General features: G+C 36.8%; 1 protein-coding gene and 1 long non-coding RNA gene across 16 annotated transcripts in view; one reads left to right on the top strand and one right to left on the bottom strand.

Moving 5' to 3' along the window:
• The window catches only part of LOC141393522 (uncharacterized), a 51,031-nt gene extending 41,700 nt beyond the window's left edge, over positions 1 to 9,331 (top strand). For all 15 annotated transcript variants that reach the window (XM_073966561.1, XM_073966559.1, XM_073966573.1 and 12 more), the window contains 4 exons: positions 7,418 to 7,615; positions 7,691 to 7,789; positions 7,867 to 8,160; positions 8,224 to 9,331. In XM_073966561.1, the coding sequence (XP_073822662.1) occupies positions 7,418 to 7,615; positions 7,691 to 7,789; positions 7,867 to 8,160; positions 8,224 to 8,430 (798 nt within the window). In that variant the 3' untranslated portion in view covers positions 8,431 to 9,331. The remainder of the gene's footprint in view (positions 1 to 7,417; positions 7,616 to 7,690; positions 7,790 to 7,866; positions 8,161 to 8,223) is intronic.
• Positions 1 to 24,844, bottom strand: part of LOC141393525 (uncharacterized) — a 112,464-nt gene that overhangs the window by 27,250 nt on the left and 60,370 nt on the right. The gene's annotated exons all lie outside the window — the stretch shown is intronic.

The following is a 24,844-nucleotide window of genomic DNA, read 5'->3' as shown; positions in this document are numbered from 1 at the left end:
ATATAGGGTAAATGCTGCAAGGTTAGGTTTGGGGATGTGCAGTCACTAATTGTGACTGAGTCACTCGGAGACCTTCCGGTCTATTGTGATCATCCAAGGAAAATAAAAGGGGAGTACTGTAAAGACAAAAGATGGTAGAAAAAAGAAAAGAGTATCAAAATAAAAAATTAAGTAATGCAAAAGCATATAAAGGAATTGAGTAAATTCGAAAAAGAAAAGTGGTTGGAAGAAATTTAGAAATACGGTTCACGTGTTCAGTTTGCGCTGTCCCAGCCACTTCAGATTTCTGATGTAGATGAGGGCGGTGTCCACTGTTGAATAGAAGGTGAGAGACATGGTGGAAAGTGAACACCCTGGCTCTTTCGTCAGAGAACTTCTCAATATTTTGGAAAATGTGACAAATATGTGGTTTGATGGAGTCAGCGATTGCTAGATCTGTAGACTGCGATCCTCGTCTAGCTAATTCGTCTGCTTTTTCATTACCCATAAAATCGCAGTGTCCTGGTAGCTGTTAGTTAGCGTTTCCAAGGCTGTTCTACACTTGAGGACGACCCCAGACTTGATGCTACAGGATTTGATGGCTTTAAGAGCCACTTGGTTATCCACAAAAATAGTCACCGGTTCAAAAATTTCTGCATCCAGACTTTTTATCAATTTCGATGCCTTCCAAATCGCGAAGATATATATATACTGAACAAAAAGTCTACTAGTGCAGCGTATATCTACAGTGAAAATCGAGCCCCCCGATTTTGACTTGAAGGTTTTTATCTAAGTTTTTTAGATATTTGGCATATAACAGCTAAACCGTTTAATAAAAAGTAATAGCTTATTCGAAAGACATCATTCACCTCTTTAAAAGGAGTCACAGACCCCAACACGATAGAATTGTTGCGTCAGAATGCTTGAAGATTTTCTGGTCAACATTTGTAGCACAGTGGCATTTATCGATATTTTCCGAAAAATGTGCACGGTCTCAAGGCCAAAACTGCCTGAAGCAGCGTTCCAATGGTCTTGCGATGTACTAGAGAGTTCTTAATTATTGTCTTAGCTACAATTTTCGTCTGAGTGTTGGATCGAAGATCTTAATGGTTTAGCTGTTATATACCAAAATATCTTAAAATCGTGGAGAAAAAACTTCAAGACAAAATCGGGAGGATCGATTTTCACCGTAGACATACATATCGTCTGCTCCGTCGGAAAAGGTCGTAAGTCCCTCTCAATAAATTTTTCAGGAGGAAGAAAAAACATTCCAGCGCTTTCTGTATTAAAGATTTTATTATGGTGGTAAAGGCAGCATTTTTCGTTTATTTATTCCTCTTCAATACCGGACGTTTTTAAAATAAAATATTTATACTTTACAAAACAATGTGGAAAGGGTATTATAAGTTTGTTTTGTCCAATGTTCGTGTAACAACGCGAAGTATTCATCGTAGACCTCCTCCCCTTGCCATTTATTCATATCTTGACGAGATAAAGCGATTTAGCTATGTGTGTCCGTCCATCCATTAACAATTGTAATAAAACTCCAGGCCTCAATTTTGCACCGATCGTCACGAAATTTTGTGGAGAGGTCGGGTTCCCACCAGAAATGATCCCATTAGATGTTGGTTATGATCGAATGGTGTGAAATGGGCCAAACCAACAATTTTTACCCGACTTTGTTGTTACCCTGTAGATCGCAGTAATATTCCGATCGGAGCGAAATTTTAAGAATGATTTGAGTTTGAGACAAAGAGTAAGCTTTCAATTTAACATGGTGATGAGATAATTATTAGCGGGTTTAATGGACCAAAAGTTTTGTGTGAAATCTTATATATGAAATACAATGTGTGTATGTTTGTATGTTCCGCATAGACTCAAAAACGGCTGAACCGATTTTTTTGAAAATTTCAGAGAAAATAGGCTTTATATTTTTTGAATTTCGGAGGGGGCGGGGCTGGCCCTATTTTTTAAAAAACGCTTTTTTGTAGTTATGAAAGTATCGGCCAGAAAATTAATTTGCGAGGCAAAGGTTGTAGAATCTCCGACCCTAAGTACTTATTTTATGTAATTTTCAGATTATGTACAGGGATGTCCTTCGGTGGAAGTAGGCTATATATTTTGTTGAATTTCGGAGGAGCGGGTTACACCTGTGCCCTATTTTTTAAATGCGCTATATATAAAACTTACGAACGATTCCGTTTCCCTAACCCTGGGTACATATTTTAGCAATAAGACCCGACCAGAGTAAAATTCTAAGTAGGTACAACAATGACCGTCTGTCCGTCTTTTGAAATTAAGGTACAGCTCGCAACTTTAAAGATAGATCTTCGTGATTTGGTATAGAAGTTTCTTTTACTTCTTGGATGTTTGGTATTGACGTCTTCATATAGCCCCCATAGGACGGTGATGTTTGAAGGTGTGGCCTCAATATTCCTCCGAAATGGCTGAAATTTGGTATTTATTCTTCGTTTCGGGTATAAAACTTTCTCCCATAAATTTGTCTATATAGGTCCACGCCTTCATATAGCCCCGTAGAATGGTGCCTCCCGAATTTCGGTATTTTGAAGGTTAGCCACATTGTGGAGGCTATAACAAGTTCGTCCTGGCCCAATTTAAGGACGATCTTACTTGTTATTGATATTCACTTGCATATCCCAACTAATTTGCGATGCAAAAAAATTTAATTGACATAAGAAAAGGTAACATAAACTGTTTCAAGGGCCAGCAACGTGGACCGGTTCGGCTAATATTTAATATAAAACATGACGTTGTACTTACGACCTTGTACTTTTGCCTTACGACATTTTCCTTCAATTAAATTTCATGATTAATTCCGTTAATATACGTGGTTTCTTAGCTACATTGTAATCCCAAATAGTGTCCTTTTTTGTCTTCCCAAGTATTTCTGCCCCAACTTCCTGCATCTTTTTTTTTTGTCTGTAACCCGTGTAGAATCTTCAGCGTGTAATGCCTTCCTGCGTTTAGGAAGTTTATCATCAGAGCTTTCAGAATCACTATGAAAACCATAGGGAACTAGACCCATGACACCGACGTCTAATTCCATTCCAAATTCATACTGCTCTTTGTGAGCAAAAACCATGATGTCTTCTTAGTTTAATAACATTTCAATCAATTATTATTTTAGAATCATTTAATAACATAAACATTGAACTTACACGTCCGTTAGAAGGTATTTCTGTATTGAATTCAGAATACAAACTTATTTCGTTATTCACATAACGAACCACAAATTACCAGTTTATAAAGTTAAGTAAGATATACGACAGTAAAAACAGTAAACATTTTGATTTTTTTTACAAATTTATCAATATATGAGGTATTTTAATATATACAGCATCCCAATTTGTATCAATGAAAAGGCCAGAAGTCCATCTTTCATAATCAGTTCGCTTATAGGGGAAAATAGATTTCACATGTACATTTTCGTGCAATATAGAAATTATGACATTTTTGTTCAAAAGTTTAGTCCACAGGCTCCGCCAAATATCATCCGATTATCATCAAAAATGTGTAGGCTAGTTCTTTACATTGTACCCTAACCATGGAAGACATTAAACATTATATCTGAACTACATTAGATGTAGCATTCTTTTAAAGTATACATTTTCCTGTGGACTTACGACCTTTTCGTACTCAAATTTGTACGTTTTGTGGACTTACGACCTTTTCCGACAAGGGCAAAGCATATAGAAAAACGCGACATACTACCATTTTCTTTGTATTATACGACGTATTTTCACTTGTACTATCATCTTGTAACAAAAACGCGATTTCCAAAAAAAGTGGACTTACGACCTTTTCCGACGGAGCAGACGATATGCTCTAGTAGACTTTTTTGCTCAGTACAATCCAAGGATTCAGAAACGCGACGCACGCGCTAAGGTTTTTTCTTGCATACACATCGCCCCGCCCTAGCCTGCATACTTATTTCTTGTGTTAAATTACTTATTAGATAGCATGAGCAGTAGCACTTAAAATTTCAGAAATTAGTTTATAGGTATTTGTAAAAATTAACGCACCGATTGATGATTTCACCAACAATTGAACGCCTGAAATAACGCAATTCGCAACAATTTTATGCGTACATTAAAAAAGAATTATGAAAAGTAACTAGCCGTCACTAAAGGCTGATGAAAGAGAAAAACGATACAATTGTTAATTTAATTAATTAACAAAAAAACAGTCACGCATGCTCTCGTTTTCAAAAAGAAACAAAAACTATATGCGCTGCCTTGGCTATCTGTCAAATTCAATTGACCGTGCCGTAACTACAACAACCAATCACCGAAAATATAATTGCATGAAATACTCGTAAACCTACGCCAATGTAATGCTAATTTGTTGATGTGGGCTTTGTTTCTCAGCGCAACAAATAGTTTAGTTTTTGTTGTTGTTGTAGTTTGGAGTAGCTTCTAAATTGTTTAAGCGAAATTGAAATTATTTTCTTTTATTTTATGGCGGCTACTAGTGTTGTTGTACTCTTTGTAGGGGGTTCGGGTGAATGAAATCATTGGTTTTGGACATTGAAGCGCAAAATTGTAAACAAATAATGAAAAGGCACGCTGCCTTTGTTGTGGAGGAATGCTTTTTCTATACGTTTTGGGAATACAGTAATTTACGTTTAATTGATTTTGCAAAAAAAGACAAAACAATACACGCCCTATACTTACCAATACAGAATGACCTTGGAAATAAATAGGCAAGCTATTTGGTGAGATTAGAAGGGTGTTCTGTTTTATGAACTTAAATCTGGAGGTCACAGGATGCCTTACCGAACATAATTATTTCGTTTGAAGAGATCAATCAACGAAAAAGGAGACCTGTAGTGCGATTCTCTAACTCATTTTTTGAGTTACCGACAATTATCGGTAAAATAGAAACGCTCATACTTTCGGTAACTAATGATATTTTTCGGTAAGTTAGCGACCAATAAAAAGTAGTCGTAAAATTCTACCGATAGAAAACAGTGTTGTCAACTTTTATTTGAATTTTCATTCATAACTTTGCCTTTTAATGTTGCCGATTTTTGTCGGTAACTTAAAAAATGAGTTAGAGAATCGCACTACAGAAAACTATCCGAAACCATAATAGCCAATCATCACAGCGCTCTTTCCACAATTACACCATTATAATTAATTATATACACTAGCCGGATGTTGTTGTTGTTGTAATAGTGTTTATTTATTATGTTTGTATGTTCGTTCTCCTGTTCAAACTGGCTCTGGCTGGGTCTATCTCCAGTTCCAGGAAAGTGGCTACTTCGATGGGATGTAACCATGTATGGTCTTAACAACTGTGTCCGTGTGAATGCTCTTCAAACCAGCCTGATATGCCTGTTGATCTAGAGGTTCTTTCCTATATTGTTGGACCGTCGTCTCTAGAGCATGAATATCCTTCTTGATATGCCTGGATGTATAGGTGGCCAGCAGATGGAGATTGGGATGGCTCTCACGGTAACACCCGAGCAAGTACTGCAACGATAGCATCTCATTATGTTGTCGTACTGGACGAATCTTTGCCTCCTCATGTAGATGGTCCACTGTAGATTTGAGGAGGCACCATGTTGCTGTTCTCTGGGCGGTGTTCCGACAAATTTGAATCTTATCCCACTGCGTGTCACATAAGTTCGGGGACCAAACTGGCGCCGCATAGCTTACCACAGACCGACCCATCGCTTCATACATGGTCAACAAGGTTTCTGTATCTGCACCCCAAGTGCTGCCGGCTAGGGACTTGAGGACCTTGTTCCTACATTTCATTTTATCGCAGATAGCTGTGGCATCCGCGGATGACGTGAAAGTGGTGTCGAATGTGACCCCTAGAATTTTGGGGCAGTTTGTGGTCGGAATTCTGTTACCATCGACCCTGATATTCAACTCTCTTCTATACTGCGCCGTCCATGTGGTGAACAGAGTGGCCGACGATTTAGTGGCGGATATCTGCATATTCATCGCGTGGAAAAAGGTGGTAAGATCGGTTAAATAGGAGTTCAGTCTCTCACATATGTCATCAGGGTAGGTACCTGACGCCAGGATCGTACAATCATCCGCATACGTTACGATCTCAATGCCGTCTGAAGGGGGCGGAATACAGGAAAGGTAGAGGTTAAACAGTTCCGGAGATATCACCCCTCCTTGGGGAACTCCCTGTTTCACTCTACGGGGCTTGGATTTCTTGTTCCTGAATTCCACATACGACTGGCGACCACACATATAGTTGATTATCCAACGTTTCAGACTTGGCCGGAGGTATATGGCGAGCGGCTGCAGCATTGATGATGTCTCGGAACGTCCTTTCCGCTACCCGAACATCAGAAGGATTGGGCAATTCTCTGAAGCTGTGATTGATAAACTCTCTGAAACTCGGCCAATCAGCTTTCCCATGATTGACGAATGTGCTGCGTTCAGAGGTGATGAAATCGGGTGGTCTGCTGATGGAGACAATTATGGGGAGATGGTCTGATCCAAGGGAAATGACGGGTTGCCAGGTGACGTCATTTGTCAGACCAGGTGACACGATGGTTATGTCTGGCGAACTGTGACACGCTTCTCTAATACTGGTAGGGGCGTCCTCATTCACCGAGCAAAACATAGAGCTATCAATCTGCTCAGCTAGCGCTATACCTCTCTGGTCGTTTCCGAGGGCCGAATGCCACATCTCATGATGCGCATTAAAGTCCCCCAGGACCCGACGATAATTACCTTCCAAAAGCGGGCTAATGTCAGGCTTATAATCTGAGATACAGCTATTTCTCGGCGGGATGTATACGTTCAGCAACTCTATCTCGGCAGTTCCACACCTGACTGCTACCCCCATACACGTACGGGTCATTAGAGGCAGGCTCAAGCGAGATAGGTCTGTATTGTACAGACTGGTGCAAAAGGAAAGCTAACCATCACAACGTACTGAGCTGTCACTAGCCGGATCGGGTGTATATGTTTCTTTGCAGATTTTTAGTAAATTCTCCAAGGGTAAATTATCTGGAAACGACTGTAGAAACAAAATTTAAACTGCAATAAATTAAACAATAGACCCAATAACTTGCTATGCTTCTTCGCCTAGCGTTTTTGGCAAGTGTTGTTTTGTACACTGCCATGTTATGAATTGGTCTAATGATTGAGCAGAGATGCATGTGTTTGACGAGCTGGCTGGTTGGTTGTTTGCTTGCTTGGCGGCGGGTGGTTTTTGTTACATACCAAAAGACAGACAGAGGTGTTGTTAATTTCTGCTTTGAGGTTTTTATGTTTTCATCATTTTTGTGATTTTATTTAACCGGAATTACACAATTATTACGTTTTGTTGAGCTGCCGCAATGAAATGAAAATCGAATGCAATTTGTGGTTTGCTTTGCAATTCCAATAAAATTTAAACAATTGCTAATGGTTTAATGTTTTTGTTTTACAATACTTTTCAGGATGGCACAACACCACTCATACTATCAGCTGCAGGAGGCCACACAACATGTGTACTGGAGCTATTGGAACAAGGAGCCGATCCAAATAGTCGACGGGCCACCGGTACCACACCATTGTTTTTTGCTGCTCAGGGTGGTTATTTAGATGTTGTTAAGATATTGATTAAAGCTGGGGCCAGTGTGGATACACCATCGGTGGTAAGTATGGATCTTCGATAATGTACAAAAAACAACAAATTTTCATTAAAAAACAAATTTCCATATTATTTGCAGGATGGTGGTACTCCTCTGTTTGTGGCAGCCCAAGGAGGCCATGTAAAATTGGTTAAGGAGCTTTTAGATTGCGGTTCAAATGTAAATGCTTGCATGAAGGTATGTGGGTGAAACACATTGTGTACTACTTTCTCCATAGTTTCACTACATTTCATCATCTTATCCCCTTACTTTAGGATCGCGCCACACCAGTATTTATAGCTGCTCAAAATGGCCATAGAACAGTGTTATCGCTACTACTGACAGCAGGTGCCTATCCGGATACAAAGCGAATAGATGGTGCCACACCTCTGTGGATAGCTGCACAAATGGGCCATGATCACATATGTAAAGTTCTGTTGCAAAACGGAGCAAATGTGGATGCTGTGCGTTGTGATGGAGCCACACCGCTATTCAAGGCGGCCCATAAAGGCCATGCAGCAGTGGTGACTGAACTACTAAAACATAGGCCCAACTTGGGTTTGTTGCCGGTAAGGAGCTTTTTAACCCAACTCCCCCCTCTAGAGATTTTTAATTTTATTCCTTTTTCATAGAATGGTGAAACGGCATTACATGCTGCTGCCATGTTTGGCCACATGACGGTTGTTAAGCAGCTAATAGCTGCAGGTGCTGATATTACCCAAGTCAATCAGGATGGCTTGACAGCTCTACAAGTAGCCCGCCAACAAAAATATTCCTCCATTTGTGATTATTTGCAGGAACGTTTACGTAACCTGCAGGCAAGAAATCAACAAAGCTAAAATCCATCCCCTCCAAATAGGACAAATTTAAACACAACCACAAACAACAGCTAGAAGCAGAGCTTAAATTAATAGAGCTTTTATTTCGTCCTAATAAGGATAAAACTCGAACACATAACCACTACATACATAATAAAACTGATATTTCGGCATAAATACACATACACACACATTTAAACACCTGCAGCTTTAAGAGTTTACAAATAATGCTGGAATATCGACAAAAACAACAAACAAAAGTCCATTTATTGTGGATAAAAAAACCTATTCGAATATTGTAAAACCACAAAACAACCAACCAACCAACAAAAGAAACAAACAAACCGACAATTTAACGGATGACAAACAATTTTTGCCTTTTTTAATGATAAGTTTTTTGGGTCTACAAATTTTATGTGAAATGCCTCGAACACTAAATGATTAAGCACCGCGTCCATTTATTGTCTTTATTATTAACAACAAAATAAATAACAAATATATATATTCAAAATCCTTTTTCTAAAGAATCTTATGATAATCATTCATACCTTAATAATAATTTATATTGAAAAACTAAAAAAAAATGTATTGATAATAATATTGAAAAACCCCCAACTTGTTTGTAAATAGTTAAACAATAGCAAAGAAAATTGAAAATTGTTAAAACCTATTAAAATACTTAAGCAATTGTTGAACTTGTGCAATAACTATTCCTTCTAAAATAATTTGTTATATTGTAAGCATATGATCTGAACCAGTCCTTTTTGTTTAAGTTTAACTTAAATCAAAATCCTATTGTAAATTTTTTCTTATAAATTTATGTATTTATAAACAACAAAAAATATTTATTACCAATAATAATTATTTCATAACAAAATATCAAAACTATTTAATAAAATTTGCTAAAATTACAGGAAATAAACTTCGCACAGAGTGCAGCATGTTTTATTTGGGTTAGAAATATTGTTTTTATTAGGTTTTACTTTAAATTTCGTTGAAAACTCAGTAAAAACAAGAATACCTTCAAATGGGCAATTTTGTGCAATTTGGCAACCATGACAATACAACGACTCCAGCGCCATCTATTGGAATGAATGTTTTAGAAAACACAAAAATAAATCTACCACTCCAATAGATGGCGTTATCAACATCACTTTGCCAGTGTTACCAACTACTTGGCATTAACGACCTAATATACATTTGCGCCTAAAAGTATGCTCTCTTAACACATTGAAACAGTAATTTTCTTTGATGAAATAACAAACGTATTCTTTTGTATTGTTCCATTTTTTTATTGTTTTATTGAATATTGGATTTTTTAAGATATTAAAGTGGAATCCAATTTGCGAAATGTACTTTTTTTTATAACCTAAAATACGGGAATTGTCCTCCTGTGGACTATAATATTTGTTTATCTTGATAGAATAATGAGACGGCACCATTTGTGAATGTGGAGTTAAGTTCTGTAAATAAATAAATAATTAATAAATAATGATATAGAAACTGCATTGTTACGAATATTAATGACCTGTTTCACTAAGACCATTCAGATACAAATTTGTTCGAACTACTACCAAACTTCTGTTTGTTAAAAAATATTTTACTCATTTGTGTTTTCAATCAAATTAAATTTGTTGAAAATAACAGGTCGTAGTTCGAAGGAATTTGAATTCAATTCGTCTTAGAGAAACAGGCCATAATTTGATTGCCCTATTGCAAATGAAAGTAAGCGCCATCAAAAATACACATCAAAAATTTACGTCATCGAAGTTTGACGTAGAAAAATTAAAATACCCTCGTTATCAGGAAGCCGAGAAAATGATTTAAATATGATGTTAGAACAGGAGAATGTCCCAAACGAAGGCATAGAAGAACGCTGGGAACACATTAAAAATAATCTTTTACAAACGTGCGAAAATGTACTTGGACACTATGCCCCCGGAAAAAAGGAATGGATGAGCCCATCAACTTGGAGCTTAATAGAAGATAGAAGAAATCTGAAAATATCAAAGAACAATGAAAAATCGTCGCATAAAAAAATTGAATTGGAAAAGTTATACACAACAAAAAACAAGGAAGTAAGAACTGCTTGTAGAAGAGACAAAAGGGCATACACTGATGAACTTGCGATGCAAGCAAACGAAGCGGCAAATAGGAACGACACTAAAGCGGTCTATGATATAACAAAACGGCTAGCAGGGAGACATAAACCACATGACCGCCCCATCAAATCAAAGGATGGGACTGTTCTAACAAACATTGATGAACAAATTTCTCGCTGGCGCACGCACTTTATGGAAACATTAGATAACACTCCGAACTCTCCTTCAAACTTTAATACCATGTCCGACGTACCCATACCTACGCCTAATCAACTTAGCACCGAACCACCATCCCTCATTGAAATAGAGAATGTTATTAAAAGGCTCAAAAACAACAAAGCTCCAGGATACGACCGTATTCCCCCAGAAATAATAAAATGCTGTCCTACAAAAATATCACGACTTTTTTACCCACTATTTCAAGATATTTGGAGAGAAGAAAAACTACCCAACGACTGGTTACAAGGCATTCTACTAAAACTGCCGAAAAAGGGAGACCTTTCCCAATGTAAAAACTATAGAGGGATTTCTCTTCTTTCCATACCTTCCAAAATACTCACAAGAATTCTTCTTAATAGAATCAACTACACGGTAGAAACAAATCTTCGGAAAGAACAAGCTGGGTTCCGCGCAAATATGTCATGTGTAGACCATATAAATACGCTCCGAATAATCGCTGAGCAAACAATAGAAATGCAAAGTAATATATATATGACGTTCGTGGACTACACAACTGCTTTTGATAGCGTATTCCGGTCCAAAATATGGGAGCTACTACAAACAACAGGTATCCCATCGAAGCTCATAAGCCTTATTAAAGCTCAGTATGACGGATTCCATTGCCGGGTCCTACACAATGGCCGTTTATCGGAACCATTTCGTCCAAAATCCGGTGTGAGGCAGGGTTGCCTACTGTCGCCGCTACTATTTCTTCTGGTAATTGATAATGTGATGAAGGAAACAATCGCAGGTAGCCGTCGTGGTATCCAATGGACTATAAGCAGCCATCTTGAGGATCTAGACTACGCAGACGACATTTGCCTACTATCCACCAAGCACTCAGATATGCAGTCTAAACTCGATGACTTAGTTGCCCACTCAGCGAAAGTCGGATTAAGAATTAACACCGCAAAGACAAAGGCTTTAGCAATAAAAGCATCAAACAACAATCATTTTGTCATTGGACAGGAACAAATTGAGTTCGTAAACAAATTCTGCTATCTGGGAAGCATGATCTCAACCGAAAGCAGTGCACAGGCTGACATTGAATTCAGAATTGGTAAAGCCAACAGCGCCTTCTTTCAATTAAGAAACATCTGGAACTCAAGGGTTATACTAACGAAGTCAAAAATCAACATATTCAAATCAAACGTTCTGTCAGTACTATTGTATAGTTGCGAATCATGGTTAACAACAACAACCCTTAACAACAAATTGCAAAGCTTCACAAACAGATGCTTGCGATCTATTTTAAAAATCTGGTGGCCAAATGTAATAAGCAATGAAAATCTGTACAAAAAATGTGATATAGAACCTATTCCCGTTATAATAAAAAGAAGGAAGTGGCAATGGATTGGTCACACATTGCGAAAAGAACAAGATGAGATATGTCGCCAAGCCCTAGACTGGAACCCCCAAGGGCACAGAAGGAAGGGTCGGCCAAAGACCACTTGGAGAAGAAGCCTGATGAAGGAAGTGGAGAGCAGCGGCAGTAGCTGGAATGAAATTAAACGTATTGCGAATGATAGAATAGTTTGGAAAAACTTTGTAAAGGCCCTATGCTCCCCAAGGAGTTAAGTGGAAATAAAGAAGAAAGATTTCACTAAGACTATTCGAATTCAAATTAGTTCGAACTACTACCAAACTTCTGTTTTTTTAATATTTAATATTGATTCATTTTTGTTTTCAATGAAACAAAAACTTTTTACGACAACAGGAGTTTGATGGTAATTCAAACAAGTAAAAAAGTATCAGTCGGCTTTGCCGACAGAGGTATACCCTCAGCATGTGTATATTGAAACAATTTACGGGTTTTAAAAATTTTGGGCGTTTGAACCGACAAAAATGTTGATTAGGATTAAAGATCAACAGTTTTGCGGAGGAGATACTAAAAGGAATGGATCGACATTGACCGTTATGGAAGTGGATCTCCAGCCACAACATATGGTGTCATAGGGGGATTTTACACTCTTCGGGCTGTTTGCTCAAGAAGTATGGACTTGCCCCTAAAAAAACATTTAATATCGTAATTGAGGCAGCGAATGCAAGTTGCTTCAACAAAAATCAAAGTTAGTCGTTATTAGGTCTTAAAGTGAACTTATCCGAAATTTTGTGTGAGAGGTACCGGATGGAGTGGACAAGCATAGTCCATATTTGAACCTGATCTATATCTGGTAGATATATTAGGATGTGTAAAGTATAGACCAATTCGGCCACTCCCTTCAAGAGTTACCGTACGAACAAATTTTCCGAACATTTTTGAACTTTTGTGGGGGAGGTACCTGAAGGAGTGGCCCGATATTGCTTATCTTCAAACTTAAACTATGTTTGAACAAAATATTACTAAGGCCATATTTTTGACCGAATCGGCAGATCCCTTCGAGAGTTATCTTGCGCTCCAACCACCTCACAGGGTGTCATAGGGGTTTTTTTCAACTTTCATGCTATTTTATCAGGAAGTATGGACATGCCCCTGATGAAGCTTGTACCGTCGTATGGAGGGCAGTGAATACAAGTTGCTAAAACAAAAATCAAAGCGATTCGAGAGATGGCCCTAAACTGAACTTTTCCGAAATTTTGTGTGGGAGGTAACCGAAGGAGTGGACCATATTGGAACCTCATCTTACTCTGGTAGAAAGTTTACGCTAGACAAAGTATGGACCAAATCGGTAACTCCCTTCAAGAGTTATCGTGCGCACAAATTTTCCGAACATTTTCGAACTTTTGTGGGGGAGGTACCGGAAGGGGTGGACATATATAGCCCATCATCGAACTTAAACTAAGTTTCGGCAAAATATTACGAAAGCCAAATTTTGGACCAAATCGGTTGATCCGTTCGAGAGTTGTCGTGCGCTTCAGCCAGCAGGAAAGACAGACAGACGGACGGACATGGCTAGATCGACTCCAAATTGTCTGAAACACATTTCGTCCAAACATACTTGGGGTCTAAAACCACTATTTCGATGAGGCACATTTTCATCGTATCAAAGTGTATATACCCTCCTTAGCCTAAAGGCTGAGGGTATAATGAATTTGAATTCTATTCGCTATAGAGAAACAGGCCATAAATATTTAAAAGACTGACGAAAAATTTAAAGAGAAAAATTTAGAATTAGTCTTTATAGGTAACCTAACCTACCTATAAACAAGTAAGAAAGGACTATAGTCGGAGGGGGACGACCATGTGATGCCCTACACTACTATTTTTAGATCTTTAGTAAATCTTCAATAATTCAAGTTTTAGGTGTGTGTACTTTATCTTGTTGTTGTTGTTCATACATACTTAGGTGGCTCTTTGACTTTAACAGTGAGATCGGATGAAACCTCGTTTGGTGTTAAAAGGTGTTAGCTTTTATAAACGTATCAATTTTGCCGGAATGCCAAACACAGACATGACGTTGGAAGACGGCCTTATAATCGACAAATAGGTAAAATGCGTCGATTTATTTTTCTTGGGTCTTCTCTAGGATTTGTTGATGGTGAATTTGCCAGGCGTAACATCGAATTTGTATGATCCAATTACAGTTTTAGCTGTTGAAAGGTTGAAAGGAGACTTGTTATTCTATAGTTGACACATACCGCCTTCTCACTCTTCTTGTGCACAGGACGTAACAGACTGAAGTTTCAATATTTGGGTATACTTTCCTTCAGCCAAATTTTGCTTATTAGCAGATTCATATTCCGTAAGCATGTGGCCTCCAAGCTTGAACAGTTCAGCTGACAGCCCATTTTTGTTGTTCTTTTTCATCTTGACTACCCAGCAAAATGTTCGATGCCAAAGATGACATTCAATCATGGGTGCAAGTGATCTAGCATGTCATCTTTTTAGCATCTTCATCGATGAATTTTATATGAGCGTGGACCCCAAAAGATGACGTTCTTTTCTGGATTCTAAGCATGTCATTTTAACCAATGCGTTGACATGTCATTTCCACCAATGCTTTGGCATGTCATTTCCACCAATGACTTGACATGTCATTTTCACCAATGCTTTGACACGTCATTTTCACCCATGCTGTGACATGTCATTTTAACCAATGCTTTGGCATGTCATTTTCACCAACCCCTTGGCATGAGATTTTCATGTCTTGTTTGGAAAATGGAAATGCTGTATTGAAATATGGTTTTCATGAAAAACAAAACTCTTTATTAATTCAAACGAATTCATGAAATAGCTACAATTAATTTATCAGTTTAGTTTTTCAAAAGTTTACATCCAAAATTGCAATGTAATCACCACCGCTGCAACGCAAAAGATTACTTCCTCCGTTCTCCGCAACTGATATTCTTTCATCTTACAAAAGGTTTTTTCAATTATCTTCCCATCACCAGTTCAGATTTCAACATGGACTCCAAATGCACTCCTTTAAGTATTTTTATTTCGTAAATTACTTTTATTTTATAATTTTGTTATTTTATAACAACTTTTTGGTAATTTATACTCTTTTGTTTAGTGGCGGAAATATGTAGGGATCTACAACCCGGCTTGCTTTAGGGATCTCTAAGAACAAAATGTAACGAACGGGGAGGAGAGACTTTTTATGGAAAATACCATTTATGCTTAATTAATTTATTTTTAATTGTTTCTTTCCAAAAGTAGTTTCTTCTTTATTTTCAGATTCTTGTTCCTTTTCGTTTCGGACTTTTTTTCAAATTCCAAGAAGCGAGATTTGATTGATTTCATTCTATGTCAGATTTAGAAAAGACAAGGGAACTTTTAGAATAGCAATGTGTGCAGTCCGATTCTATTTTTAGCTCGATGATTGGGACTTCATATAATACCAATTGTTTAGAAATTTTAGTTGTTTGATATGCAGGAAATGTAAGACAACATCACGACGACAGTTCTAACAACTTTGGTCTGTTCCAGAAACTGCAAGAATCTACTTATTTTTACTACGATAACAATTTTTCCTTTATGTTATCGGAAAAAATAGTAAAAATTAGTAGATTTTTGCAGCACTGGAACATACCAAAATGAAAATAAACAGGTGTGTAAATAAAAACACAAACATCATCTCTATTGGATCGATGGAATGGGTACAAATGCGGATGAAAAGATCGGATCTTTCACGACTTCCTTGGCATTGGTTCAAATCCTAATGAAAAGATCGGATCTTTCACGACTTCCTTTGAACCAATGCAAAAGATGACATGAAATCACGCCATCGCAAAGAACCCCTTCCGTCAAATTTTGCTGGGTAGGTGATACACACTCAATAGCATCTTCGCCAGTGACTGTTACAAAAAGTTTACTTAAATACTCTTTCCAGATCTTCAGTCCTCTCTTCTCTCTGCATCGATTATCAGATTCTCTGTCTGTATCAATTATCAGATTCTCTTCATCATCTTTGAAGGAGAATGTGCCTGCACCAAAATCTTCAGCCTAGGGTTTTACTTTTTGGTAACATTTGTAGACTTCATTCTGGTTCCTGTTCATCTCTATTTTCTCACGCTCACGCTTTTATAAATACGCTTCTCCTCTTCTCTCGATATTTTCCTTGGCGCTTTGTGTTGCTACTGAGTGCCCTGTATGCCGCGTTTTTCTCTTCACCCATTCGAATCGCACCAAGAATTTTAGAGGTGGTCGTTTTTGGTACCTGAGCGTAGTTTTTGCTCCCGATTGAAGGGAGTGGACTATTTTTTGTTATTACGGTCCCACATTATTGGGACATAGAGATCCCTCTTGACGAGATGAGCGAACTAGGCCAGTGCAATATGCTGTGTTTGCTGTTTCTCGACATTCCGCTTCAGTCCTGTGTTGGATCGCACTTTCTAGTGCGGACAATCCAGGCTCAGATTTGTAGATCGTGATACTTAAAACGTTTGCGGTGGCCATCAACATTCGTGCGGTCCTGTTGTTTTTCTCTATCGATATGATCTGAATGATCAGAAGGTTTTTGAAAATGAAAAAGAATGCCATAGAGATTGTCAACAAAAGCACTACATGTTTCGAACTTGGTGACGGTGTTCATAACGTGTATTATTATGTGGGACAATCTTACTATGTCTCCGTCCTAAATTTTTCTTTCTATATACATACGAGGGCAGTTCGGAAACTTCTTAGCCTAGCACAACAAGCGCGGTATAAACAGAAAAAAGTTAAGTGTTTTGGAAACTCCCATCTCTGTTATGAACACTTGTTAAATTTTGTTTCGATCTGGCAACTCCTTCATATAGAAACAGGTGTTCAAAAAAGACGTATCCGCAATTTTTTTTACAATGGAAAAATTAGAAACGCGTGCTGTCATTAAATATTTACATAAAAAAGGTTTATCGGGACAAGAAATTCATAATGATATGGTGAATGTGTTAGGTGAAAGTGCTCCTTCATATGCAACAGTAAAAAATTGGGTTGCTGAATTTAAACGTGGACGTACAAGCATTGAAGATGAACCACGTAGTGGACGTCAAGTCCATTTAATTTTGCATGAAGAACTACAGATGAAAAAGCTTTCTGCAAGATGGGTGCCGCATTTGTTAACAGTCGATCAAAAACGCATAAGAATGAACATTTCTCAAGCTTGTTTGGGTCGTTTTAAGCGAAATAAAATGGATTTTAGGCGTCGTTTCATAACTGTTGATGAGACATGGATCCACCACTATACTCCAGAGACAAAAGAACAATCCAAACAATGGACTAAAGCTGGAGGAAGTGCCCCAAAGAAGGCAAAACCAATTCAATCGGCTGGTAAGGTTATGGCTACGGTTTTTTTGGGACTTTAAAGGTATTTTATTGATTGACTATCTGCAAAAGGGTACAACAATAAATTCAGACTACTATTGCAAACTTTGGATCAATTAAATGTACAAATTCGAGAAAAACGTCCTGGCTTACAACACAAAAAAATAATTTTTCATCAAGACAACGCACCAGCGCACAAGAGTGTTTTAACAATGGCTAAAATCATCGAATTAAAGTACGAGTTGCTTGACCACCCACCTTATTCTCCTGATTTAGCTCCCAGTGACTTTTACTTGTTCCCAAATCTAAAAAAAATCCTTGCTGGCAAGCGTTTTACCTCAAATGAAGATGCAATTACTGTTGTAAACCACTACTTTGAAGACCTTGAGGAAAACTATTTTAATCAAGGGATAGAATTGCTAGAAAAGCGTTGGACTAAGTGTATTGAAGTTTCAGGAGATTATATTGAAAAATAAAATTATTTTTGAAAAACTAACTATTCTCTTTCATTGATAGGCTAAGAAGTTTCCGAACCGCCCTCGTACATACATTTCTGTACCGAATTTAAATGAATTGAATTCGGTGGAATTATTTTTCCTTTTCTGCTCCCTCCGAAACTGGCGCTCTTGGAATTCTCATGGGGCCCATGGGTCGTTAAGCCCATCATTAATTTTTTAAGAAATGCCCCCGTGGCCTATTTAATGGGTATAAATACGGACTAAGTGTAAAGCTGATATCAAGAAGCATGATGTTCAAAGTTGGGAAAGTAAAGCAACAGGCAGGGAGGAATGGAAATCTGGAAATCTATTTTTAGTTCGGCTTATGTTCTCTATCAGGCCACCTACATATGTAAGCCCCAGTAAGTTTACTTGCGCCATGTCTCTGTTTGCTGAAGAGACACGTAAGGGAAATGGAAATGGAAAAAATTGTTTGTACTGGAAATTTTCAGGTAATTCCTTTTATATTTTTCGTAACTGACATTATTTTTAATGTTTTGAAAATAAGTCTTGTCGGAACAGAATTGCTTGTATAGACGCAGGTGGCAATTTTAAAAGGGAAACGAGAAAAATAGCCGAAAGTAAGTCCATATTTACATTTGGCAATTTTCCTTGCGGCAATTGTCAGTTTGTCGGTGAGGGAGAGTGCTGAGAGGCAAAGGGTTATCATATGCCCCATCCCTCTCTCCTTCAAATTGACAATTACCACAAGGAAAATTGCCTAATGTAAATAGGGACTAAATATGGACTATGTAAATTAATGATACCAGCGATTCACATTTAGCTAAATTAAGGGTGTACCGCTACTTATCACTTTCAAAAATCCTAAAAAATTGTATTGGCTTATTTTGAAGAACAGGTAGGATAGAGTATGCCGCATAAAAATCTAGCCGATCGGAGCAAAATTGGCTGAGATATGACCGTTCAATGTGAAGAATCCGTTGTATTTTCTGTGTAGAGCGGCAACTTAAATGAGTTGTTCTCGAAATGGCAATTTTGATGCTGGTGCCAACGATAACTCGAAAACGAATGGACGCGATCTCCGTATATTTTGGTGGCCTTATTAAATACTTAAAAAAGTCTCCAAGCGAGACAGATTTTTTAAAACGGCAATTTTTTCCTTAAAATTTTGACTTTGACGGTTTACATTTTTTATATAGATTTTCTAAACTTCTCTTTCGTTTAAAGACAATATCATTAGGTTCTTAAAACGCCCACAAAAATTTACGAAGATAGTCCTATTTGTTTTCGAGCTATCGTTGGCACCGCAAAACGCTTTTATAAAAAAGGGCTTAGCAGGTAGTCATTTACCACAAAACTATGCAATATTTTTCAACAACAAAACCTAAAAAATGTGTTCTTTCAAATGAACAGGTAAAAAAGTATCAGTCGGCTTTGCCGAAAGAGATATACCCTCAGTCTATGTGAATTGAAACTTTCACCTACGGAAAAGACCCTAAATAGTCTTTTAAGAATTTTGTGGCCCTTTTTGGACATTTGAACTTGCCGACAAAACTGTGAATACATTTCCAAAGGTACCTCGAACAGATCCTAAACTGTACTTAGACACAAATGTTAAACTTTTGTGGGAGAGGTACCCTAAGGAGAGGATCGATACGGGCCATTTTAGAAGTTAAACTACATTTGGACAAAATATTAGGAGATCCAAAGTTTGGACGAAATTGGTTGTCCCGTTCAAGAGATATCGTGCATACCAGTTTAGTGACATTTTTTTAAATAATGGGGGAAGTACCAGAAGTTGTGGACCGGTATTGCCCATCTTCGAACAGAAACTAATCGCCTGTTTCTCTAAGACGATTCGAATTCAAATTTGTTCGAATTATTACCAAACTCCAAAATCATTTTTGTTTGATTGAAAACAAAAATGAATCAAGTTTTTTCAAAACACAGAAGATTGGTAGTAGTTCGAACGAATTTCGATTCGTCTTAGTGAAACAGGCCATAAGTTTGGACAAAATATGACGAAGGCCAAATTTTGGACAAATCGGTTGATTAATTCCAGAGTTATCGTGCTCTCCAGCTACTACATATGGTGCCACAGGGGGTTTTCACACCTTTCGGACTGTTTTCTCAAGATGTATGGACTTGCCTCTGAAAAAAACTTTTACCGTCGTAAACATACTTTTACCGGCAGCGAATGCAAATAGCTTCAAGAAAAATCAAAGTCATTCGAGAGCAGGTCTTAAAGTGAACTTATCCGAAATTTTGTGTGGGAGGTACCCGAAGGAGTGGACAAATATAGTCCATATTCGAAACTGATCTGTATCTGGTAAATATATTTGGATGTGTGAAGTATTGACCATCGGTCACTCCCTTCAAGAGTTATCGTGTGCACAATTTTTCCGAACATTTTTGAACTTTTGTGGGGGAGGTACCTGAAGTAGTGGATCGATATGGCTTATCTTCGAACTTAAACTATGCTTGGACAAAATATTACGCACGCCAAATTTTGGACCGATTTGGCAGATCCGTTCGAGATTTATCTTGCGCTCCAACCACTACACATGGTATCAAAGGGTTTTTTTGCAACGTTGAGGCTATTTTCTCAGGAAGTATGGACGTGCCCCTGATGAAACTTGTACCGCTGTATGGGGGGGCAGTAAATACAAGTTTTTGCAGCAAAAATCAAAGCGATTCGAGAGCAGGTCCTAAACTGAACTTATCCAAAATTTTGTGTGCGGCAATTATCAGTTTGTCTGTGAGAGAGGGTGCTTAGAGGCAAAGGGTTACCATATGTCCCACCTCTCTCTCTCCTTCAAATTGACAACTGCCGCAAGGAAAATTGCCTAATGTTAATATGGACTTTGTTTCAAATTCCCATTTGCATTTTTCAAATAATTTCGATATAAATGCTATGTATAATATATGGTCTGTTCCAGAACTGCAAGAATCTACTATTTTTTTTAATATTTTTTTTCGATAACATAAAGGAAAAAGTGTTATCGTAGTAAAAAATAGTAGCTTCTTGCAGGTTCTGGAACAGACAAATAAACAAAAAGTGTTGATACAAGCTCTGTTCCAGAACCTGCAATAAGCTACTATCAAGGCCTATAGAAGGTCGGCCATTCAGACAACAAACATAATAGATTTTATATTATTGTGATTTGAGTTTCTTTGTATATTAAATCAAAATAATATTTTTGACAACAAACATAAAAATCAGGTGGGCTAAGTGTCCAACTGAATAAACTGTGGCTACTATTTTTTAATACGATAACATTTTTTCCTTTTTCCTATGTTATCGAAGAAAATAGTAAAAATAGTAGATTCTTGCAGTTCTGGAACATACCAAAAGACTACATATGGGTAGATCACAAAATACAAGACAACAATGTTTACCAACAATTACATATCGAATCGCAAACATAACAAAGAAATAAAGACGAAAAAGGTACTTAACAGAAACATCAAGAAACCGCACTAAAAAGTTTTTCGCCACTATCGTAGAAACTATCTTCATTCATTCACTAATAATATTATTACCGATATTCGAAATGGAAGGTTTTCCTGCCACAAACTGAGCGACGTATGCTAAGGAAAAAATATTATCTAAAAATTGCGTTTATACAAATAAGTACATCTAAAAATCTTGTTTTCAATTAGAATAAAAAAAAACACATTTGGCTACCGAAATCGGTTTCGTAGGTGACATGTTTCTCTTTGCTATTTCTTCTTCATCACGTCTGGCATAGAAACACATAGTCATGGCATATTTAGCATCATAGACATCAAAGCCGATTTCCAACAATCAAATGTGTGTGTGTGTGCCAACAAAACATTTCTTGCAAATTTAATTAAAATGTGTACAATGTGTTTCCATACTCGTATTTGTTCAACAATATGAGACATCATGGACAAATACACACAACTGGCTTATATTTGCACAGACCTGCAACAGATGCAAATATGTTGCCTCTTTTATTATTTAGTATTTTGAGGACACAATAATGACCAAAACATACATAGATTATTGTTGTACACTGGGAACAAATTATTGATGAAATGTTGAAGGCATTTTGCACATATGGGAGTTAAAAAACTGGGAGTGAAAATTTTAATTACATTCAAACTGATATGTATTTTATGGAAGAAAATCTATGGAAGTACATTATAAAAACTAGCAAATGCCCGCTACTTCGTATGCGGAAAGGGAACAAAATATATAAACAATATTTAAAATTTTGATTTTTCAAAATAGTCTGGCTTAATCCCTTTTGTTGTTTTAATATTTAAAACAACAAGTTTATTAGTGGAGAAAACGGGAATGGTGAATGTACTGAGACCCATTTTTATTACCAATATTTTTTTCGATTGTAGCCAGAATTTACAAAAAAAAAAAACTGCCGTATCGCATCCCTACACAACTATTATATTTTTTATTTCGACTTTCCAAAACTACGTATCATATTGCAAATTTCAGATTTGACTCCTGGTTTTAACCCTTCAGTAACACAGCATTCCCTTCCAGTACGAATTTCCAAACACTAAACTTTATCTCACCCCTTCACAACAACAATCACGCACATTTACAATGCAATGTTCTAGCTTTAGCGGGTTCGCCCAGAACCCGAATAGGTCCGTTAAATTTTCGGCATTCAAAATGGCCATAAAAATCCACGTTTTCGCATATCAAAAATCTATATTGTCCAATTTTCTTTAAATTTGGACCTTGAATACTTAGAGGATATAAAAGTTTAATTTAAAAAAAGTCCACATCAATCTACGTTTATTAGAAGAGATATTTTGAAGATTTAGAGTATTTTGAAGATCTTCTGCACATTTTCCAACCGAAATTCGGAATTTGTGTTGAAAGGTTAGAAAAACTTTTTTACAAAAAAATTTACTTAATGTGCACGGGTATGTCAACCGTATATAACGGAAAATTTGTTGGCTTTTTTATTATCAGGGGGTAAATACCTTTTAGTTAACAAAATTGTCGCATTGGACCACGTTTTCAAATTAACATACCAAAGCGGTCAGAACAAAAAACATTTTTTGAAAAGAAACTTTACGTTTGACTACTTAATTTCAGTACATTATTTATAAACGCATTGGCGTTAACATCAAATCAATGGAACAATATTCAGTACAATTTTTAAAACTCAGAACTTTGTCTCAAATATTAGAGTGATCTTCATAACAAATGTTTTTCCATTTCGTATTTTTGCACAAATAGCGTATTTCCAAATTATATAATCCCAGCTTTGTTCCTACAGCCAACACCAACTTTAGTACCTTAACTGTTTACACAATACCAAAATAGTTTTGGTAACAACATGTTACCCAACCTTTCGTACACATAGGTAAACGTTTCAAAAATTACTTACTTATATTCAACATATATCCTAACCCCAATTCACTTTTCCAGCTTTATATGTTCCCCTGAAACCCATTATAGTACTATTTAGTACTTTTTGTATAAATAAGTACGAATTTTCAAAACCTCGTCCCTACCTCCGCTCTAAACACCAATTGCTAATCTAATACCGAATTTCAAAATTCCAGTTCTATCCCTTACAAAATCGCAAATTGTACAAAATTCTATACCATATAGCAAATACCAAAAGGTACCAAATTTTGTACCATTTAGTACTTTTCTTACACGATTTTCCAAAATGTACTTTCATATCTCAGCTCTATCCGTTCACCTAAACCAATTTATAGCCAATGTAGTTCCATTTAGCACTTTTCCATAAGTACGAATTTCCAAAACTACCTCAATCCTACACTCCAACAGTAATCTGTTCAAATACGCAAATACAAATTGTAGCGAATTCCGTACCATTTAGTACTGCTTCGTGCACATTAGTACGATTTTCCAAAGCTACCTCCATATCTCAATTCTATATTCCAACAGTAATCTTAATTCCATATTTCAGAATTCTAGCTCTTCAAATCCAAATCATACTAAACTCACTACCATTTAGCACTTTTCACTTTTGGTACATCTTTCTTACTCTTCATCAGCGACCCCCCATTCCAAATTTCAGGATTCCAGCTCTATCCGTTCACCCAAATCCAAATTGTACTAAATTTAGTACCATTTAGAACTTTTCGTTCACTTATAGTTCGAATTTCCAAAAACCTTTCTTTGTTACTCTCCACCAGTGACCCTAATTTCAAATTTCAGGATTCCAGCTCTATCCGTTCATCCAAATTGTACTAAATTTAGTACCATTTAGTACTTTTCGTACCCTTATAGTTCGAATTTACAAAAACCTTTCATTGTTACTCTTCATCAGTGACCCTCATTCCAAATGTCTGTATTCCAGCTCAATCCGTTCACCCAAATCAAAATTGTACTAAATTTAGTACCATTTAGTACTTTTTGTACCTTTATAGTTCGAATTTCCAAAAACCTTTCATTGTTACTCATTATCAGTGACAATAATTCCAAATGTTTGTATTCCAGCTCTATCCGTTCACCCAAATCCAAATTGTACTAAATTTAGTACCATTTAGTACTATTCGTGCACTTATAGTTCGAATTTCCAAAAACCTTTCTTTTTTTCTCTACATCAGTGACCTTAATTCCAAATTTCAGGATTCCAGCTCTATTCGTTCACCCAAACCCAAATTGTACTAAATTTAGTACAATTTATTACTTTTCGTACATTTATAGTTCGAATTCCAAAAACCTTTCAGTTTTACTCTTCGTTAGTGATCCTCATTCCAAATTTCAGGATTCCAGCTCTATCCGTTCACCCAAATCCAAATTGTACTAAATTTAGTACCATTTAGTACTTTTCGTGCACTTTTTTTTTTTTTTTTTTTTTTTTTTTATTAATTCTTTATTCATCAAAAATTACATTACAGTTCATTAATGTTGCCCCAGCGCCTTATAGACTTTATAGGGGCTAATCGGTTAACAAATACTAATTTGTGACGTGTAACATTTTAAAATATACAAA

This window comes from Musca autumnalis, unplaced genomic scaffold, assembly GCF_047663935.1.
Source record: "Musca autumnalis isolate F117 unplaced genomic scaffold, ASM4766393v1 scaffold_2, whole genome shotgun sequence".
Taxonomy (NCBI): Eukaryota; Metazoa; Arthropoda; class Insecta; order Diptera; family Muscidae; genus Musca; species Musca autumnalis.
The sequence above is the reverse complement of the archived record's forward strand: the minus strand, read 5'-3'. Positions and strand labels throughout refer to the sequence as shown.